The sequence below is a fragment of the Symphodus melops genome, assembly GCF_947650265.1.
Source record: "Symphodus melops genome assembly, chromosome: 8".
Lineage (NCBI taxonomy): Eukaryota > Metazoa > Chordata > Actinopteri > Labriformes > Labridae > Symphodus > Symphodus melops.
This window is the reverse complement of record NC_136698.1, coordinates 23,098,955-23,114,670: the sequence shown is the minus strand read 5'-3', so window position 1 is coordinate 23,114,670 and position 15,716 is coordinate 23,098,955. Positions and strand designations below refer to the sequence as shown.

General features: G+C 42.6%; 1 protein-coding gene across 3 annotated transcripts in view; it reads right to left on the bottom strand.

The window, feature by feature from the left end:
* Positions 1 to 13,738, bottom strand: part of evi5b (ecotropic viral integration site 5b) — a 40,427-nt gene extending 26,689 nt beyond the window's left edge. For 2 of the 3 annotated variants that reach the window (XM_079350979.1, XM_079350980.1), the window contains exons 1-2: positions 13,434 to 13,738; positions 5,000 to 5,232 (exon numbers count right to left, since the gene is read on the bottom strand). In XM_079350979.1, coding sequence (XP_079207105.1) covers positions 5,000 to 5,151 — 152 coding nt within the window. In that variant the 5' untranslated portion in view covers positions 5,152 to 5,232; positions 13,434 to 13,738. The remainder of the gene's footprint in view (positions 1 to 4,999; positions 5,233 to 13,433) is intronic. The other variant, XM_079350981.1, reaches the window with a different exon arrangement.
* Between the last annotated feature and the right edge of the window lie 1,978 nt (positions 13,739 to 15,716).

The window sequence follows — 15,716 nt, the reverse complement described above, 5'->3', positions numbered from 1 at the left end:
GATCATATGTCCATCACTTATGATTCTATAGTTCCCATGCATCCCATCTGCATTTGTGGGGATAAAGAGCTCGAGCACTTTGCTGTCAGCGGGTCGATCTTGCGCTGTATCACTCTTATCAGTTTGTAATTGGAGTTAGTGACAGAGTGACCTGATCAGGGATCAGCGTGCACAGGAGAGAAGCTGTGACACCCAACCTGTGCAGCACAGAGGAGCTCATGACAGACACACAAAGACTCAGACATCTGATCTCGGAAAAAAAAAAAAAAAAAAGACCAGGGCTTCTGCACTGGAGCCTGTGATGTCACTGAGGGTGCTCCCACATTGGCTAGGATTACTGCCAAATGTGGGTCGGGCGGGAGGGAGGGGGAGAGAGAGAGAGACATGGACGACCAGAAAGAGCAGGCAGCAGCGACAGAGCTTCTTAACTTAGATTCAGCTGTAGTTGTAAGACAAAGTCTAGCCTATGAGCTGCACTGCAACAGAAATGTCGAAATGTTTGAAACATTTCAGTCAGCTCCACACTGCACACTTAGCCTGTGTTACACGTGAACCTCAACAGACTTACACCCCTGCTAATAATTCACCAGTGTCCAAACACAAGTCAGACGCTTTACAAACAAAAAATACCCCAAAACGTACGGAGAATTTGACTTCACGAAGAATCATTCACAGCTTTTCTAAAAGACGTTTTGAGTGAAACTTTGAGTTTAGAGCAAAAAACAACATTCAACGGGAACACTCTCGTCAAAGACAAGCTGCTTTTCATTCATGAAATCCTTTTGCAGTTTGCCAGAATCGGGAGAACAAGTCAAAGGTACAATCCACCTTACCAAGAAAGATTCATGATGTTATCCTTATGCCTCGTGTTTTCATGGATTCTGAAGCAGAGGCATGTCTGATCTCCAGAAAGGAGCAGTCAGCGTGGGACTTCCTGGTCTGTGTGAAGTGATCGAGTGAATGCTTGTGCCTTTTATCTGCTCTGTAGGGTACAAAGGCCTCACCAAACACACAAACACTTGGTAAGCAGGAGCAGGATTCATCGCAGTATCTGTAATACAAACATGAATAGCAAAGAGCTCCACACTTTGTTCAACCTGCAGGAGAGGTTTTTCATCTCGGGAAACTTTCAGCACTCCTGATTGTAGGAGATTTTCTAACACTCTAATTTGCTGCAGTTATTTTTTAATGTGAAGAAAAACACCAAAAATACTTATTTCATCTATTACAATCTGGCGCTTCTTCATCAGGTTCTCCTTCTTGCTCATTTTCCACACATGTTTTTCTCTCATATTTAAATCTGTATAAATCAAACAGCAGACTTTTTATGGCCTCCTCTCTAACTGGACTCTCCCTGACCCCTGAAGTATTGATGAATTACCTAACAAGTCACTTCTTTTAAGTTGACTGTTGATTCAGAAGTGCTGCTGTCAAACATAATTAAATTAATGCATTCCATACCGGTGTACTTTTTCCATACCCGCCCCCTCGCAGGCCGGGAAAACAAACTTCAAACATGTCATGCTGTTTTTATGACTATGGAAATCCTGACTGGTTCTCTCTCGCTCTCTCTTACTTCCTATTTCTTTCTAAGATGGATTTTAAGGGGCGTTCAGCCTACGTTTGGAAAGGACAGTGGATGCTGAGTTGGAGCTCAGGGAGCTGCTGGTCAAACCTGAACCCAGGCTCCATTCACCTTAGACGTCACACCCGAGTTGCAAGTCGGAAAAGCAACAAGGACAATATGGAGTACCTTTTTTTTGTTAGCTAATACCAGATAATAACAACACACTGCGTAAATAACATGACAACATGTCCATGATATCATCGGTGTGATTGACTTCATCACAGAAAAAGAGCAACGCAAGTGGATATTAAAGACTGTAGTTAATAGTAAAAGTAGTTACAGCTTTAATGTTAATACTGATGCACGTAGCAGCCATGTTGGATTTGAACCGGGGCTACTGAATTTTCTGAATTTTTCGAGTCAGAATTTCGACTTCAGGGAACGTTCCAGTTAACACTTCTGCATAGGAACTCAGAATTTCAGACTTCCGAGATGAAATGGAACACAATTAATATTTTGGCCTCCGTGCATGAGGCACCTTACCACTAGGCCATCTGAGCCACTCTCTCTACGTTTCAGCCCCCCTGTATGTGAGTTGTAAACAAGTTTCCACCTTTTATTTTAATTTGTATTCATCCTTAATAGCCTCATGGCAGACTTGCAAAGGCGTGTCTTGGTGCTGTGATGTCATATGAGCCTCATGAGAATGTAACTTCTGTTCCCCAGATGGAGGTCTGCTCAGCGCTTCATAAAATATATCAGAAGGAAAATTAAACACTTGTGTCGATGGTTCTGATCTTCCCTGTGTGTGTGTCACTCTGCAGTGTGGAGCGGGAGCTGTTGTGGGCGTAACGATGAGTCACCGACCTCCGAGTTCGACAGAGCCGAGCTGTCTCCTCTTCTCTGTGACACAGTCCTGAACTCTGAACGGCTCGCTTGGTTTCCATGCTGACACTGACTGCACTCGCCATGGGTGAGAGAAACAACGGAGGAGGAATTCACAGAGTCGGCCAAAGAGGGGCGTCACGTCATCCTCCGTCAGTGCTTTATTCTGATGTGAACAATGAACACCTCAGAGACGGAGCGAGGATTACAATGCGTCTTACCAAACAAGAGTGCGACTGTACTGGACTTTCATCAGTGGGAGTTGGTTCAATACAAAGATTTGACCAATCGTTCCTTCTAGCAGGGTGCATCAAAGATAGTCCAAGTTAAATGGAAGGCGTTTTAAGGCCTTCCCAAGTCAACTTCTACTCAAATCACAGAAACATCGGCGAAGGTAGAATAAATACGATGAAACGTTACAGGATTGAAAACCAAGAAAATGATTGTTTATGTTGTCTATGGCAACAAAGCTTGCATCATTGAGTGCATGATTGTAAAGACGCTAACAGCAGTCTGAAGACTCGCACTAATTACCATGACAACTAAGAAGAGCTGCAGCTATCGAATATTTTAGTAATCAAGTATTCTATCGAATATCCCGATCGATTAATCAAGTAATCAAATAAATCATACTTTTGCTTCATTAAGGTTTAACTCGTCTCGGGTCGTCCCTGCAAACCTGCTTGTAGTCTTTGCAGCTACCGTGGTAATGCCTGCTTGTTACAACCAATCACCTCTGCTCTACAGCTGTTGACACTCACCATATTACTGACAGGGTCCCAAATTAACTGGTCAAGGTGGCGGGTAGATGAAAAATACAGGCCAAACATGTTTTAACGGCTGAAATAACAAATAGTGTTTTTGTGTGGCCTACACATCTGTTACAGTATGTTTAATCAAGAAAGCATTATGTTCTGTTGAATCAATCACAGAATCAATCATTTTGTCAGATCAGGAAATTGAGAAACTTTACATATACATTTGCTTGCCACCCCTCCCCCCCCACTCCGCATTAACATTGCAGACTAAAAACTAAAATCCATAAAACTAATAATAAAACTTTACGAGGCCTCGAGGCAGCAAAAATTCCACGATAAATTTTTGTAATCGAATTATTCGAGGAATCGTTTCAGCTCTACAACTAAGAGTCAGTCCTACCAATTTTTCTCCATCGGAAACTACCTAGAGACGCATCAATTAGGAAAATCAGGGCTGACATCGATGGTTGAAATAATACTTTAGCTAACTGTAGATGTTTGTTTCATGACTTCTTTTGGTGTAAAACTTTTCAGAATGACAACATCTGTTCATGTTTGACAATAAAAACAAAGGTGACCTCTTCTGCTAAATAAAACACTTCTTCTCTTAATCAGTAGTTCACCATAGACGTCAGCACTGAAATCGACTGGACACAACAAAAAACATTCGCAACTGACCTCGGCTCATTCCATTGGCTGACGTGATATAATGTCTGTCAACAGGGCCGATACTGTCTGAAACCTAACTGATTGGTGCATCCCTACCACCCTGACAGCACTAACACAATAAATCACAATCATTCAAAAGAATAATCTATGGAAAACCAGTCCACTTGGAAATCCACTGGGGGATATTTTAATGTTGGCCTCAACTACAAATGTGCTTTTGTTTTCAGTCTCTTTCATAATCTCTTCGTTTGCTAGAGGACAAGCTGTCACCCCAAACATCTTGGCCTTTAAACATGCTGTCCCAGGTATATCGCAAACATCACATAAACGTACGAGCCAGTCAGGCTTCATCTAAACCAGCTTTAAATACTTCACTCAAGGTGCAAAGTCAGTAAAATAACCGAAATCCAAAAGCAAAAGATTGTCTGTTATAAATAACATTACAATCAATGTCTGACTTGGTCTCTGGTTTGCAGTATAACAGAATCACAACGTCTACAAAGACAACAGAAAAGAACATACTGACCAACAGAAAACATTATGCTGTGGTTTCAGTCACAGCACATCAACCTCACTCCCCTCGGATACTGGCTCCAGGTGAATTCTCCGGATAATATCCCGCTGCGTTCACATCAGCTCACACAAACTCGCTGCAGAACAAATACTCGGCGTCTGGCAGGAGAAACTCCAGGGAGGCTCTGTTTGCGTTCACACACAAACACACACACAGCTCCTCTTGGAAACACCAGGAGTGTGAAAGTCCTGTGACTAATTCCCTGCAGCTCCATGTAGAGCCATGTTTTTACTTCTTCAGCTCTAATGAGGGTAGAAGATGGCAGTTATTCCTTTACAGTCTGACGTACATTCAACTTCAAAATGTGCGTGATTTAAACATGTTCTGTTGTTTAAGTTGTTGATTGTTTATTGTTGTGTTTTCCCCATGTTGTGTTTTGTTGTCTCTTAATGTGATTGTGTTTGGCTGTTGCTTTACCAGGTCTCTTTTATAAAACAGATTTTTAATCTCAAAGTGCATTTGAAGAAAATCCCCCCTGGCGCCTTGACCTCGAGTACAAAGAGTGACAGTGACGGACAGAAGACGCTTCAGAGGCAAACCGTTTACCTGTTCTGCTCTTCGAGCTTGGCGAGCAGCTCCACATCGTCAGGGCTGAGCTGCGCCGGTGAGGACGGCGAGAGGCCAGGCGAGGACAGAGACGTGGAGGATGAGGTATCAGTGGTCTGCAGGGAAGTGGGAGTGGCCACCTGGCTCGCCATCTGACTGACCGTGTGGGACACCGAGTTCTTCACCCATGAGAGAGTAGAACTCAGCTTACCAGCAACTTTGTCTGTCGCCACCTGTGGAACACGGAGGAGAACGTTAGTTAAGTACTAAACTTCAGTCTTCAGCACTATACAGGTTTCCTACAATGCTGGAGGTAATCTGTTTGTACAGAGGCTGTAGTCCTTGAAAGGGGACGGCCCGGGTCTGTTTAATGAAGTCTTAAAAGCCCCATTTCCACCGAGCGGTTCGGATCGGTTCGTCTCGGTACGGCGTGCATTTTGCGGTATTTCCATCGACTAATCCCAGGAAAGCTTCCCAAATAACTGATCCGTACCGTCCCACTTTTTGGGACCCTTCCGTTGGGGTGCCAAGAATATCGAGCCGACCTGAAAAGGTGGAGCTAAATACTGCAGTCCGCTGATAGGTCGAAAGAATCGTCACTTCCCGTGTGACATCAGCAAACAAAACTCTGCCGTGTTTAACCCATTGACTGTAACACACAGCCGATTGTTTACGTCTGTATTTGCCACACACAGCCTTCTCTGAAACAAAGCTTGATTGTGTTTTTCTCCTTTGTGGAATTTATTAGTTAGCGGTTAGCTGCTATCATGTGATGCTATTACGTAGCGGCTATCGGCATCTGGCTTACACGCCGCCTACCAAATAGGGCACGGGTGGCTGTGGAAACGCAAACGGGATCGGGCTTAATCGAACCAAACCGTACCAGACTGCTGTGTGGAAACGGGGCTTTAGTGTGACGTTAAAAAACAGTAGCTAGTGGATGAAGCAACAGAATCCGCTACACGATGCTACCATGACTGAATATCTACTTTTATAACAAAGCTGTTCAATTCCAAACACTTTATTTGTCTCCGGGGGGGCAATTCAAGTTTAATGGAACAACATTATCAACAAAAGAGTAGAGAGCAGCCTACTGACAAACAGTAAATGTAATGCAGTAGTTTGATTACGTGTACAGAGACCGTAGTGGTCGCATAAATACACTATGCACCGTGCAGCAGTCACAGTATATACATGTCCGGCCCCCCCTCTCCCCCCCCACCCCACCCAGTGGGTGGAGGTGAATTCTCCACAGAATGTCCTGCTGCGTTCTCACGTCAGCTCACTCGGACTTGCTGCAACAAAAAAAAAAAAAATTCTCAGGGTGTGGCAGGAGAAACTCCTGCTGTTTGTATTCACACATGTGAAAGCCCCATAACGCGCGACAAGATAAATCACAGTATCACATTTTATTACTTTAACATGAGCCACTGTTGGTCGTCGACACAACCCCTAATGACAGCTTGGCATGAAAGATGAATGCTGTGAATATATTACAGATAAAATCTCTACTCTTCTCATAAATCCAACATCATTGGCTTACAAGCACTAACATACCCCATGAGGACATCCTGTTTGTGTTCTTAAAGAGAGCGAAAAATTAAAATGGGCTCATTTAAAACAGCAGCAACGAGTCTCTCCTTGAGGTAATCCACTCATCTGGACCTTCGACCGCTTTAATGACACTCTGCTCTGTGGTCATATGCTGATCATACAGTCAGGAGGGGTCAAAGTACTCTGTGTGTAAGAAAGTCCTTCTTTAAAGGCTCCTGCTGAATCCAGGAGTGCAGGAAGTGTTCCTTCTACATTCAATACGTGTTATATGACGTTCACCTCAAATAACACCTGAGAGAAAAGGGAATTACTCGAGCGTTCAGTTCCACCTCAGCAGGAAGTCTGGGTGCTGCCACCAGGCAACAGACCAAAAAAAAAATCATTGCATGCATTTCACTCTGTAAAACACCATGAGTCACTTTTCTCTGAGAACAAAGACACAAAGGAAACAGAGAGAAACACAGAGAGGCGAGGAAAAGTTTGTGGTTAGTGCGGTGTTAGGTAGGAATGTGCTACGCTACACACTGATCATCTATGTTGGTGGAGAAGCAGAGTGACTGTAAGAGCACACAGAGAAGGAGGCCGAATCATTATTACAGTTCATTCAAATGGAGTTGAATTTCCCCATGCAGGGTGAATAAAGTACATCTTAAACAGCAAACGTGGTGATTGTGTTTCAGCTCTGATGGCTTCAATACCAACAGGTTTGTCAAGAAAACAATTAGAAGTTATAATCAGATTGATATTTTAAAAGGGTGACCAATCTGTCATTTTCAAGTTGTAACAGGACTCTGTCTTTTGTTACGGCCCCAGTGACACAGCTGCAATCACAGACAACATATGTTTATCGTTGCCATGGAAACACTCGGCTGTTAGGTCAAAGACTGCTGCATAAGAAAGCGAGAACTCCTGCCGAAAGCTTTCGTTCTGTTGCTGTTTGTGCTGCTGAGCTAACAAACGTCATGATCTTCTCTTCCTCAGGCCGGTGTCACCCGTCGGTCGACTCACAGTTCGTTTTGGAAGGTCATATCGTGTTATTGTTTTGATTGATAGCCTCTGGGGTCAGAACAAATCCTTCAGTGTTTGCGTACATGAAAACAGAAATATTTAATGTCAGCAAAAAGCCAAACAAACTGTGAGGTTGAGTTTTTTTTTCTTTCAATTTTCTTTCAATGAAACCATTGAAAGATGGAGATGAACAGTACAGCTTATGTTGTATTCTTAAACATGAAACAAGTTGAGGTCATAAGACTGTCTTGTGGTGATGCGGTTGTCATGGCGCTTATAAAGCTGTTGTCATGAAATCTATCTGATGTCTCTGTTAGACGTGTTCGCTGTCAGACAGAGGCGGGTTTCTCAGTTATCGAGATAAAAAAAAAGGACGCTGAGGAAATCCAAGATGGCGTCACAGTGGATCACTAGAATGACAGCTGATGCTTTTTAATCAATGCTATGTGTTATTGGGTGTATTCACTGTTGTAACAGTTAGTGCTGGGCGATATACGATATGATACGTGGATGTTGGATATGACTGGATCTGTAGTCAGACTGGGTCATAGATGTAGTCCAAATGAATCATTTTGAATTTGTTGCCTTCATGACAGAGAAAACAGAAATTGTGTTTTTGTCTCATGTGGATATAAGACAACAACTCCCAGAATGCACAGTGTCACACCACACTGAAGGAGAGGAGTTTTGGTGCATTCATGTGCTATTGGAAAAAAGAGATATTCAGAGTTGTAAAAGGCACATGAAACACAGTCAGTCTTCTTTGGTACAAAAACAAAGTCACATTCTTTTCAAGCAGAGAAAAAGTCTGAAATGGCTTCAATAAGACCGTGACTCCGTCTGTGTGACATCACTGTCTGCCGCCTGCATCTCTGTGGGGAATTATCCTGAGCGATTTACACACGTTGTGTTCACACATCAGCTCACCCTGTCGTCTACACACACAACTTTCACAAGGCGCTGGCAGGATAAGAGTCCAGGTCAGAATTCAAATTCAGGGGTCGCCGGTGGCGCAGCGGCAGTGCGCGCGGCCCCACGTATTGAGGCTCAGTCCTCGCGCGCGGGCGGCCCGGGTTCGCGTCCGGCCTGTGGCCCATTTCCCGCATGTCTCTCCCCACTCTCTCCCCCCTTTCCGACTCTATCCACCTTCCTCCCTCTATCATTAAAGGCAAAAAGGCCCAAAAAAAAAAAAAAAAAAAAAAATTCAAATTCAGGCAGTTCGTGGATTTGTGAAAAAAAACATGAAAAGGGGGCAGTGCGCGTGATCCCACGTATTGAGGCTCAGTCCTCGCGCGCGGGCGGCCCGGGTTCGCGTCCGGCCTGTGGCCCATTTCCCGCATGTCTCTCCCCCTTTCCAACTCTGTCCACTTTCCTCCCTCTATAATAAAGGCATAAAAAAAACTGCCAAAAATAAATCTTACAAAAAAAAAACATGAAAAGATAAACGCAACATCGCTGGTTTAATAATGTGACAACATGTCGGAATGAAAAGTCAAATTAAGAGAAAGTTTACTCCTCCTCAAGTCCTGAGCACAATAAACAATCATGTTCACAGAGTTAGGATATAAAGTAGGATTTCTGCATCCTGACACACGTGGGGTCTCTACATCACGCAGGCTTCGTTAAGTCTGTTCTGAAATAAAGACAAACAGGAAGTTGGAGCAACACCCTGTTCCTGAGCTGTCACTATGAGTCGAATATTTACTGACCTTCTCCAGCAACATGACATACACATGACAGCTAAGCTAACAGAGCCTCCTCCTGTGCCTCCTGCAGGCCGCCGGCTCTAAGTCAACACGGGTCACACGGAACAACAACAGGTGATGCTTCCTTAGTTAAAAAAAAAAAATGTTTGGAGAGTAATACTTGAGAATGTTGGAAATGTCAAAGAGATCATTTTAACAAGTCTGACATATTTTATACTTCTATAAAGAGTTGACACGTCGGCGTTTGACTGCAGGGATGAATGTCATCAACATGACACACAAACTACTCACAGAGCTTTTTGAGTTTTCCCAAACATGCAGCAAAGAATACTGACTGACCACCATAACGTGGCGTTTAAAATAGCTGGTTACATTCATGAGCTCAGACTGTCATGACATAAAGAACGACGTCAACACCAGTAGCAAACTTCTCTTTACACGGCTCCCATACTCATCAGCTGTATGCACGCCACGCTCACTCACATGTCGACCAGCAGCAGAAAAACAGTCAAAGACGACATCGAATGATTCACATTCATATGTGATGGAACCCACCCGCTGTGACCACATGACCCTGAACAGCAGAGTGAATGAACTGAACCTCATCTTTACAGCCACACTGATTTAATGACAGGAGACTGCAACGACAAATCTAACCGACTCACCGGAGAACATGAGCGATCTCACTCCTCTAATAGCATCTTGCGTGAAAGTTTCTGTCAGCACATCCAACTCTGTTTCTAACAGCATCACCACATGACTCATCATCTGTATCATTAATGTTACACACTGTGTTTTAACACCTGATCTGTCTTTCCACGAGCAGAAGTGTACATTGTGTTTACGCCTTGTATTATTTAAGTTTATTGTATTTTTTTTAACCCATTTATTTAATTTATGTAAACTTGCTCCTCGCTGTCCTTTTTGCTATTGATGCTGTTTCTATCGCCTGTTTTACTGTTTTTGGAGCTGCTGTGACACCCAAATTTCCACCATCTGGGGATCAATAAAGTTTTATCCTTATCCTTTTTGTTGTTTGACACTCACAGGTCATCATCGTCTGGGCCTGAGGTTGCCATGCAGACACAAGCGAGCAGAGAAGAGATGATCATGTTGACTGAAGTCCACCTGAGTGAACTGAGGCCTGTCTGCTTTCTGTGTGCTCTTCAAAATAAACCTCAGGAAGGATCTGCTGTTTGAAAAGGTTCAGAATGCCCGTGTCCAGGTGTCCTTAGGAGACATTCCTTGGAGTAAGCCCAGCCAAGTGAAGCAAAGCCTCCCTATAAATCCTGGGTACACAGACTACTGCTGCTTTTGTTTGCCAAAGACCTCAAAGAGGGCCCTGAGATGCAATGCGCATAGCTAATGAAACGCAGCTCGACGAGAAGAAAGCCTCAGCAAGGCAGGACGATTGGGGAAGTGAGAAAGACCAAAGGAAGAACAGAGAAGCACTTCCTCACTGCTCATTTCAAATTCAAAATTGATTTCACAGCAGCGAGCGTCGACTTCATGCGGACTAAAAAAAGAGCAGGTAAAAAAAAAAAGAAGACTGTTGCATCCTGTGAAGAGAAGTACTACAAATGCAAACTAAAACATTCAGACATGTACTTATTCGCAGGGAAAAATAAGTCAGATTCTCTCTAATCCCATCTGGGATGAATGAGAACAGAGTGTCTCTCCCAGCAGCAGAGAGCATGCTGGGAATTAAAGTCCTGACTTACAATAACACACTCACACCGAGCTACGAAGGCCTTTCACTTTAAACAGGGAAGGAAGCTCAGACTTTCCCAGTGTACAATCAGCATCTCAATGGTGTTGCTGCGAGCCATTCTTCTCTCTGCAGCCGCAGTATGAGAGCTCAAAGCACAGGCCAACATTGTACCCTCGGCCTGTGTTATAAGCTGCACTGCAACAAGTAGCCTTGGTGTGGTGTGGGAAAATGGATGTTTCGATCAATAACGCAAACACACAAATCACAGCCAGTAGCCATAGCCAGTTTATTCTGCGGGTTTGAGAGCGTGACTCAATGAAAGAAAGAAACGACAGCTTCAAACTATTCTGTTAAACGTGTGGGAAATGCAGTCACGTAATTATTCGGACACTTCACAGCTTCTTCTCTGCTTTCGCCCCATCATACTGCAGCTTTACATATGTTATTATTTCAGACTGTAAGAAATGCAGGCATAAATTCTGAAACCTTCCCAGTGGTATTTATGGGGGGGGGGGTCTGAGAAACGCTTGGGAAGCTTTTTGTCATAAATGCAACAAGTACTGACATGTGCATCCTCTGACATGGCCATCCTTTGTCTCACAGTACGACTTACTGACTCATGTAATGCCTGTGTGCCTTTCTCTTTTCACCCTTCACTCTGAACTTTTCAAAAGTCAGCAGTATAAAAAGGTTTGTTTCATTAACTCTTCCCTGGTCATTTTAAAACCTTTATTTGAACTCGAAAGACGCTGAGGTTTCCCTCCTTTGCAGTGAAGCACAGTTCACAGCATAGAAGAGGGGATACAGGTAATCAGCTATTAACAAACAAAGACAACAGTCACACAGTTAAGAACACAGTTGATGAACTGTGGTCCGTTATGGCCTTAAAGGCAGAGTCAGAGTCCTCATTTTGAGTCCTCATTTTCTTGCATTCCAGGAATCAGGAGCATCAAATGAAAACGCAGTCTTTCCCAAATCTGAATGTGTGTGAGTGACCTTAAGTACGAGCCGATCACTGGAACCAGTGGAATATAACAGTTGTACTGTTCCACTCCAACAAGGCTGTGTGTGATGTATGGAGGCAGTTTAGCAGTCAGGGCTTTGAAAATGAATAGATGCCGATGTTTTTGTGGCTTTCCGCAAGAGAAGGCCAGCCAACCCTCTCATATCTATAGACATGAGTAGACAGAGTCGAGGGGCCTGAGCGTTGATTCGGCAGCATGCCTGTAAATCGCATCACCATCGTCTAAGACCGATAAGAAAATGGCCTCTACAATCCTTTTCCTACAAGACATAGGAAAGTCGGTTTTGTTCCTGTAGAGGAAGCCAATTTTCTGTCTCAACTTGACAGTATGTTTGTCTATATGGTTTAAATGTACATTTAATTATATATTATACATAATAAAGTAGTTGTCGCCCCCCCCCCCCCCCCAAAAAAAAAAAAAAACTTCTTTGACTTTTCTGTCTTTTGCCTTTTGTTATCTACTGGGAAGCATTTTTTAAAAAGAGGTTTCCAAAAAGTGCTTCAGAAAATATCTCAGGGGATCACACAGAGGGTGGCTATGATTTATTCAGGAGACACAGCTCTGAAACAGATTTAGGATGAGTTTCAACGTGTCATAACAAGTACATGGACAAAAAATAATGTGAACCTGTAAAAGGTCAAGCTCCTTGCCATGATTAATGGGAACATTACTGACATTACCGTCACAACTATTTAGGTTAACATATTGACTCACAAATACTTCATCCAAACGATATCTTAACGCATGATTATCAAGTGGATCCTGTGAAGGGGATTTCCCTGCGTGTGTGGGTGTATCGCCCACTTCATCTCTGGTTGCAGAGCTGCGTTATTGTTGCTGCAACTTGCAAGTCACTTTTCCTGCACTTTGAGTAAAGGAGATCCTTCTCAGTAAGGCTGCAAACTCTGCGCTCACTTATCGAAAGCATGTATTAAACCGAGGACAGTTAAACTACAGACAGGAGAAGTCTCCGCTCCTTGTACGGCTCGCCGGTGTTGTGAGCTGAAATGGAGCTCGAGCACGAAACGCATGAACAGTATGCAGCTCTGTCTTTCTCTGTGATGTCGGCGAGCTAAACGGGGCTACAGAGGGGTAACATTTCTGTAAAACACAACATCTATTAAAATTAATCTGATATTTCATAACACATCAAATGCTCCGTGTTTGTTTCCAGGCTACTGTAAACGGAGTCCTCAGCAAGCCTGTGAAGAAGTTGATCAACAGCAGACAGCCGTTGCCAGGAGTTACAAACTGTGCTAAAAGCTAACATTGTGATGTCAAAGTTTGACTACATTTAAAACAGATTGTCACACCACTCAGCTCGACTGATCACAACGAAAACAAGAGGTGTCTTTACGAGAAAGTGTTCAACCCAGTGATTAGACGGAGCCCGAAAAAAACAAGAACATCTTTTTTTTTTTTTTTTTTACCTTGAAGTGTTTTGGACCGACAGCAACAAACGTCGTCTGCTTCCCATGCACGAAAGTAAAATCCCACTTTTATGAGAAAAGCCGTGTGTTTTCAAACACTTCGGCTGAATACATTAGATATCTCATCCAAGTTAGCATAGCTAGGTTTCCACTTGAGAGCTAGCCAGCGTTAAGTTAGCTGGTTCTCATTGACTCTACGGTCCAGCCCATGCAGCCGTGTGATCGGTGATACGTGTACACAAATGTCTGCGGAGCTCCGACACACACGGCGGCGGCGGCCTACCAAGTGTTTACATCGCACGGCGCATGCGCCTTCAGTGTAGACACAAGGAAACACTGCCACCAAGTGTTTGAAGTGGGGAACTGCACCTCTAACACATTCTCATTCATTCAGACGGGTGGAAAAGATTTCCTAAATATACAAGCAGAGGTGTTTTTATTTATTTATCTCACTGCTGAACATCTTATGCTGCATTCAGGACTAAAACAAAGTTATTGCCAGCAGTGCAGTGGGGCCTGAAGTAGTTTCCTCTTATTATTTAGGGTTTAATTTAAGTGTCCCACCGAACAGATGATAAACATATTCATATTTAGTTAGTGTGCGTGCTAGCCAATTAGAGAGAGTAAAGAGGTTCATCCCTTCAACATCCTAAGAATTTCAGCATTCTACTTCATATGATCATTCAATTAATGGTTTGAATCAGAGGAGATTTAAAAGTCGGTAAACCTTGAGACTGAAAAAAAGTGGGTATACTCCACGTATACACTGCATTTCACCACTAGTTATTGAAATTAAACACACTGCATGAAAACATGAAAGACCCAGCAATTCCTCATAATTAGAGCGCTTACAATTATTTAGATAGAGAGCTTTGCTTGAGTGATTTGGGTCACTTAAAGGAGGGAGGTCATTGTGATAAGGTGTTGTTAAACTATAATAACTGGCAGCACTTGATCAGATGTCAGAAAAAAGACGGTGTGTTATGAAAGCAGGAGGCAAAAGAGCATCTTTAACATTAAACATAATGTCAACATGTAAAGACAGCAAATGACCTCTTAACAGTTGTTGCTTGTATTCAACTTGGAAAGACACAAATAAATAGAAAAATGCACATATTGTTGCTATTAGCTCTGTACATTACAAATGTTTCAGTCAAAGAAAAGATCAAGCTTCAAGTTTCCTGTACTTCTGAATGTGTACAACCTATCTAATCTGATCTGCATAACTTACCTGAAGTTCATTGCTGGGAGATATAATTCTTCTGTTTAACCAGACTGAAGGTTTAAAATGTCTTGTCTCGTGGTCTTTTAGTTAGTCCATCTTGTCTGTTGACAAGTAAATAAGTACAATTTTTAGAAATAATAATGAAGTTCGTCAGACCGAAGTTAGTCCAAATAGAATAAAACAAACCTAAATAAAGAACTAACAAATAAGGAAACAATGTTATATTCTATTCATTCTAGAAAGGCCATGTTTTCACAGCTTTCATTAGAAGAGAGAAGTCAACAGAAACCAACGATGAACCACATAAGCGCAAAATAGCTCCAATGAAAATGTGACGAAGCAGACAACCTTGATTTACATACCAATCTGTCATAAAACCTACTTTTCTGGTTTTACATGGGAGCAGTGACGCATGTCTTTTGTTGTTCATCTGACACTCCTGTGCTCAAAGAGAGGCTGAAAAGCAGATGACGTTGTACAGGTTCAAGTTAGCAGAGAGAGAGAGAGAGAGAGAGAGAGAGAGAGAATATGAAAAATGTCTAGGTGGACACACAATATCCAGAATAATGATAAAATATAGAGAAAAAGGCAAAATGCAGAAAGAGAAAATGGGAAAATGGAATAAAGTTTATGTACTATTTGAAAAAAAAGTTGGAACCCAGAGAAAAAAGATCAAAATATCAAGCAAAAGGGGCGCCAGTAGTCTAGTGGTTAGTGTGCACCCTGTATACAGAGGCTGTAGTCCTCCAAACAGGCGACTCGGGTTTGAATCATGACCTGTGGCTCCTTTTCCAAGTCATCCCCCACTTTCTCTCTCCCTGACTTCTGACTCTGTCTACTGACCTATCTCTAAATAAAGGCATAAAAAAATACAGAAATATAGATAAATATAGAGAGAAAAAAATAAAAATGTTGATCTACAACCTGTAAAATTTCAAATATATTCCTTTGACTGTATTTTTATTTTCAGAAATGTAACACCTTTTTCAACATTTCAACTTTTTGCTCAATATTCATTAAGAAAAAAAATATTTTCCTCATCTCATTATTTTTCACGC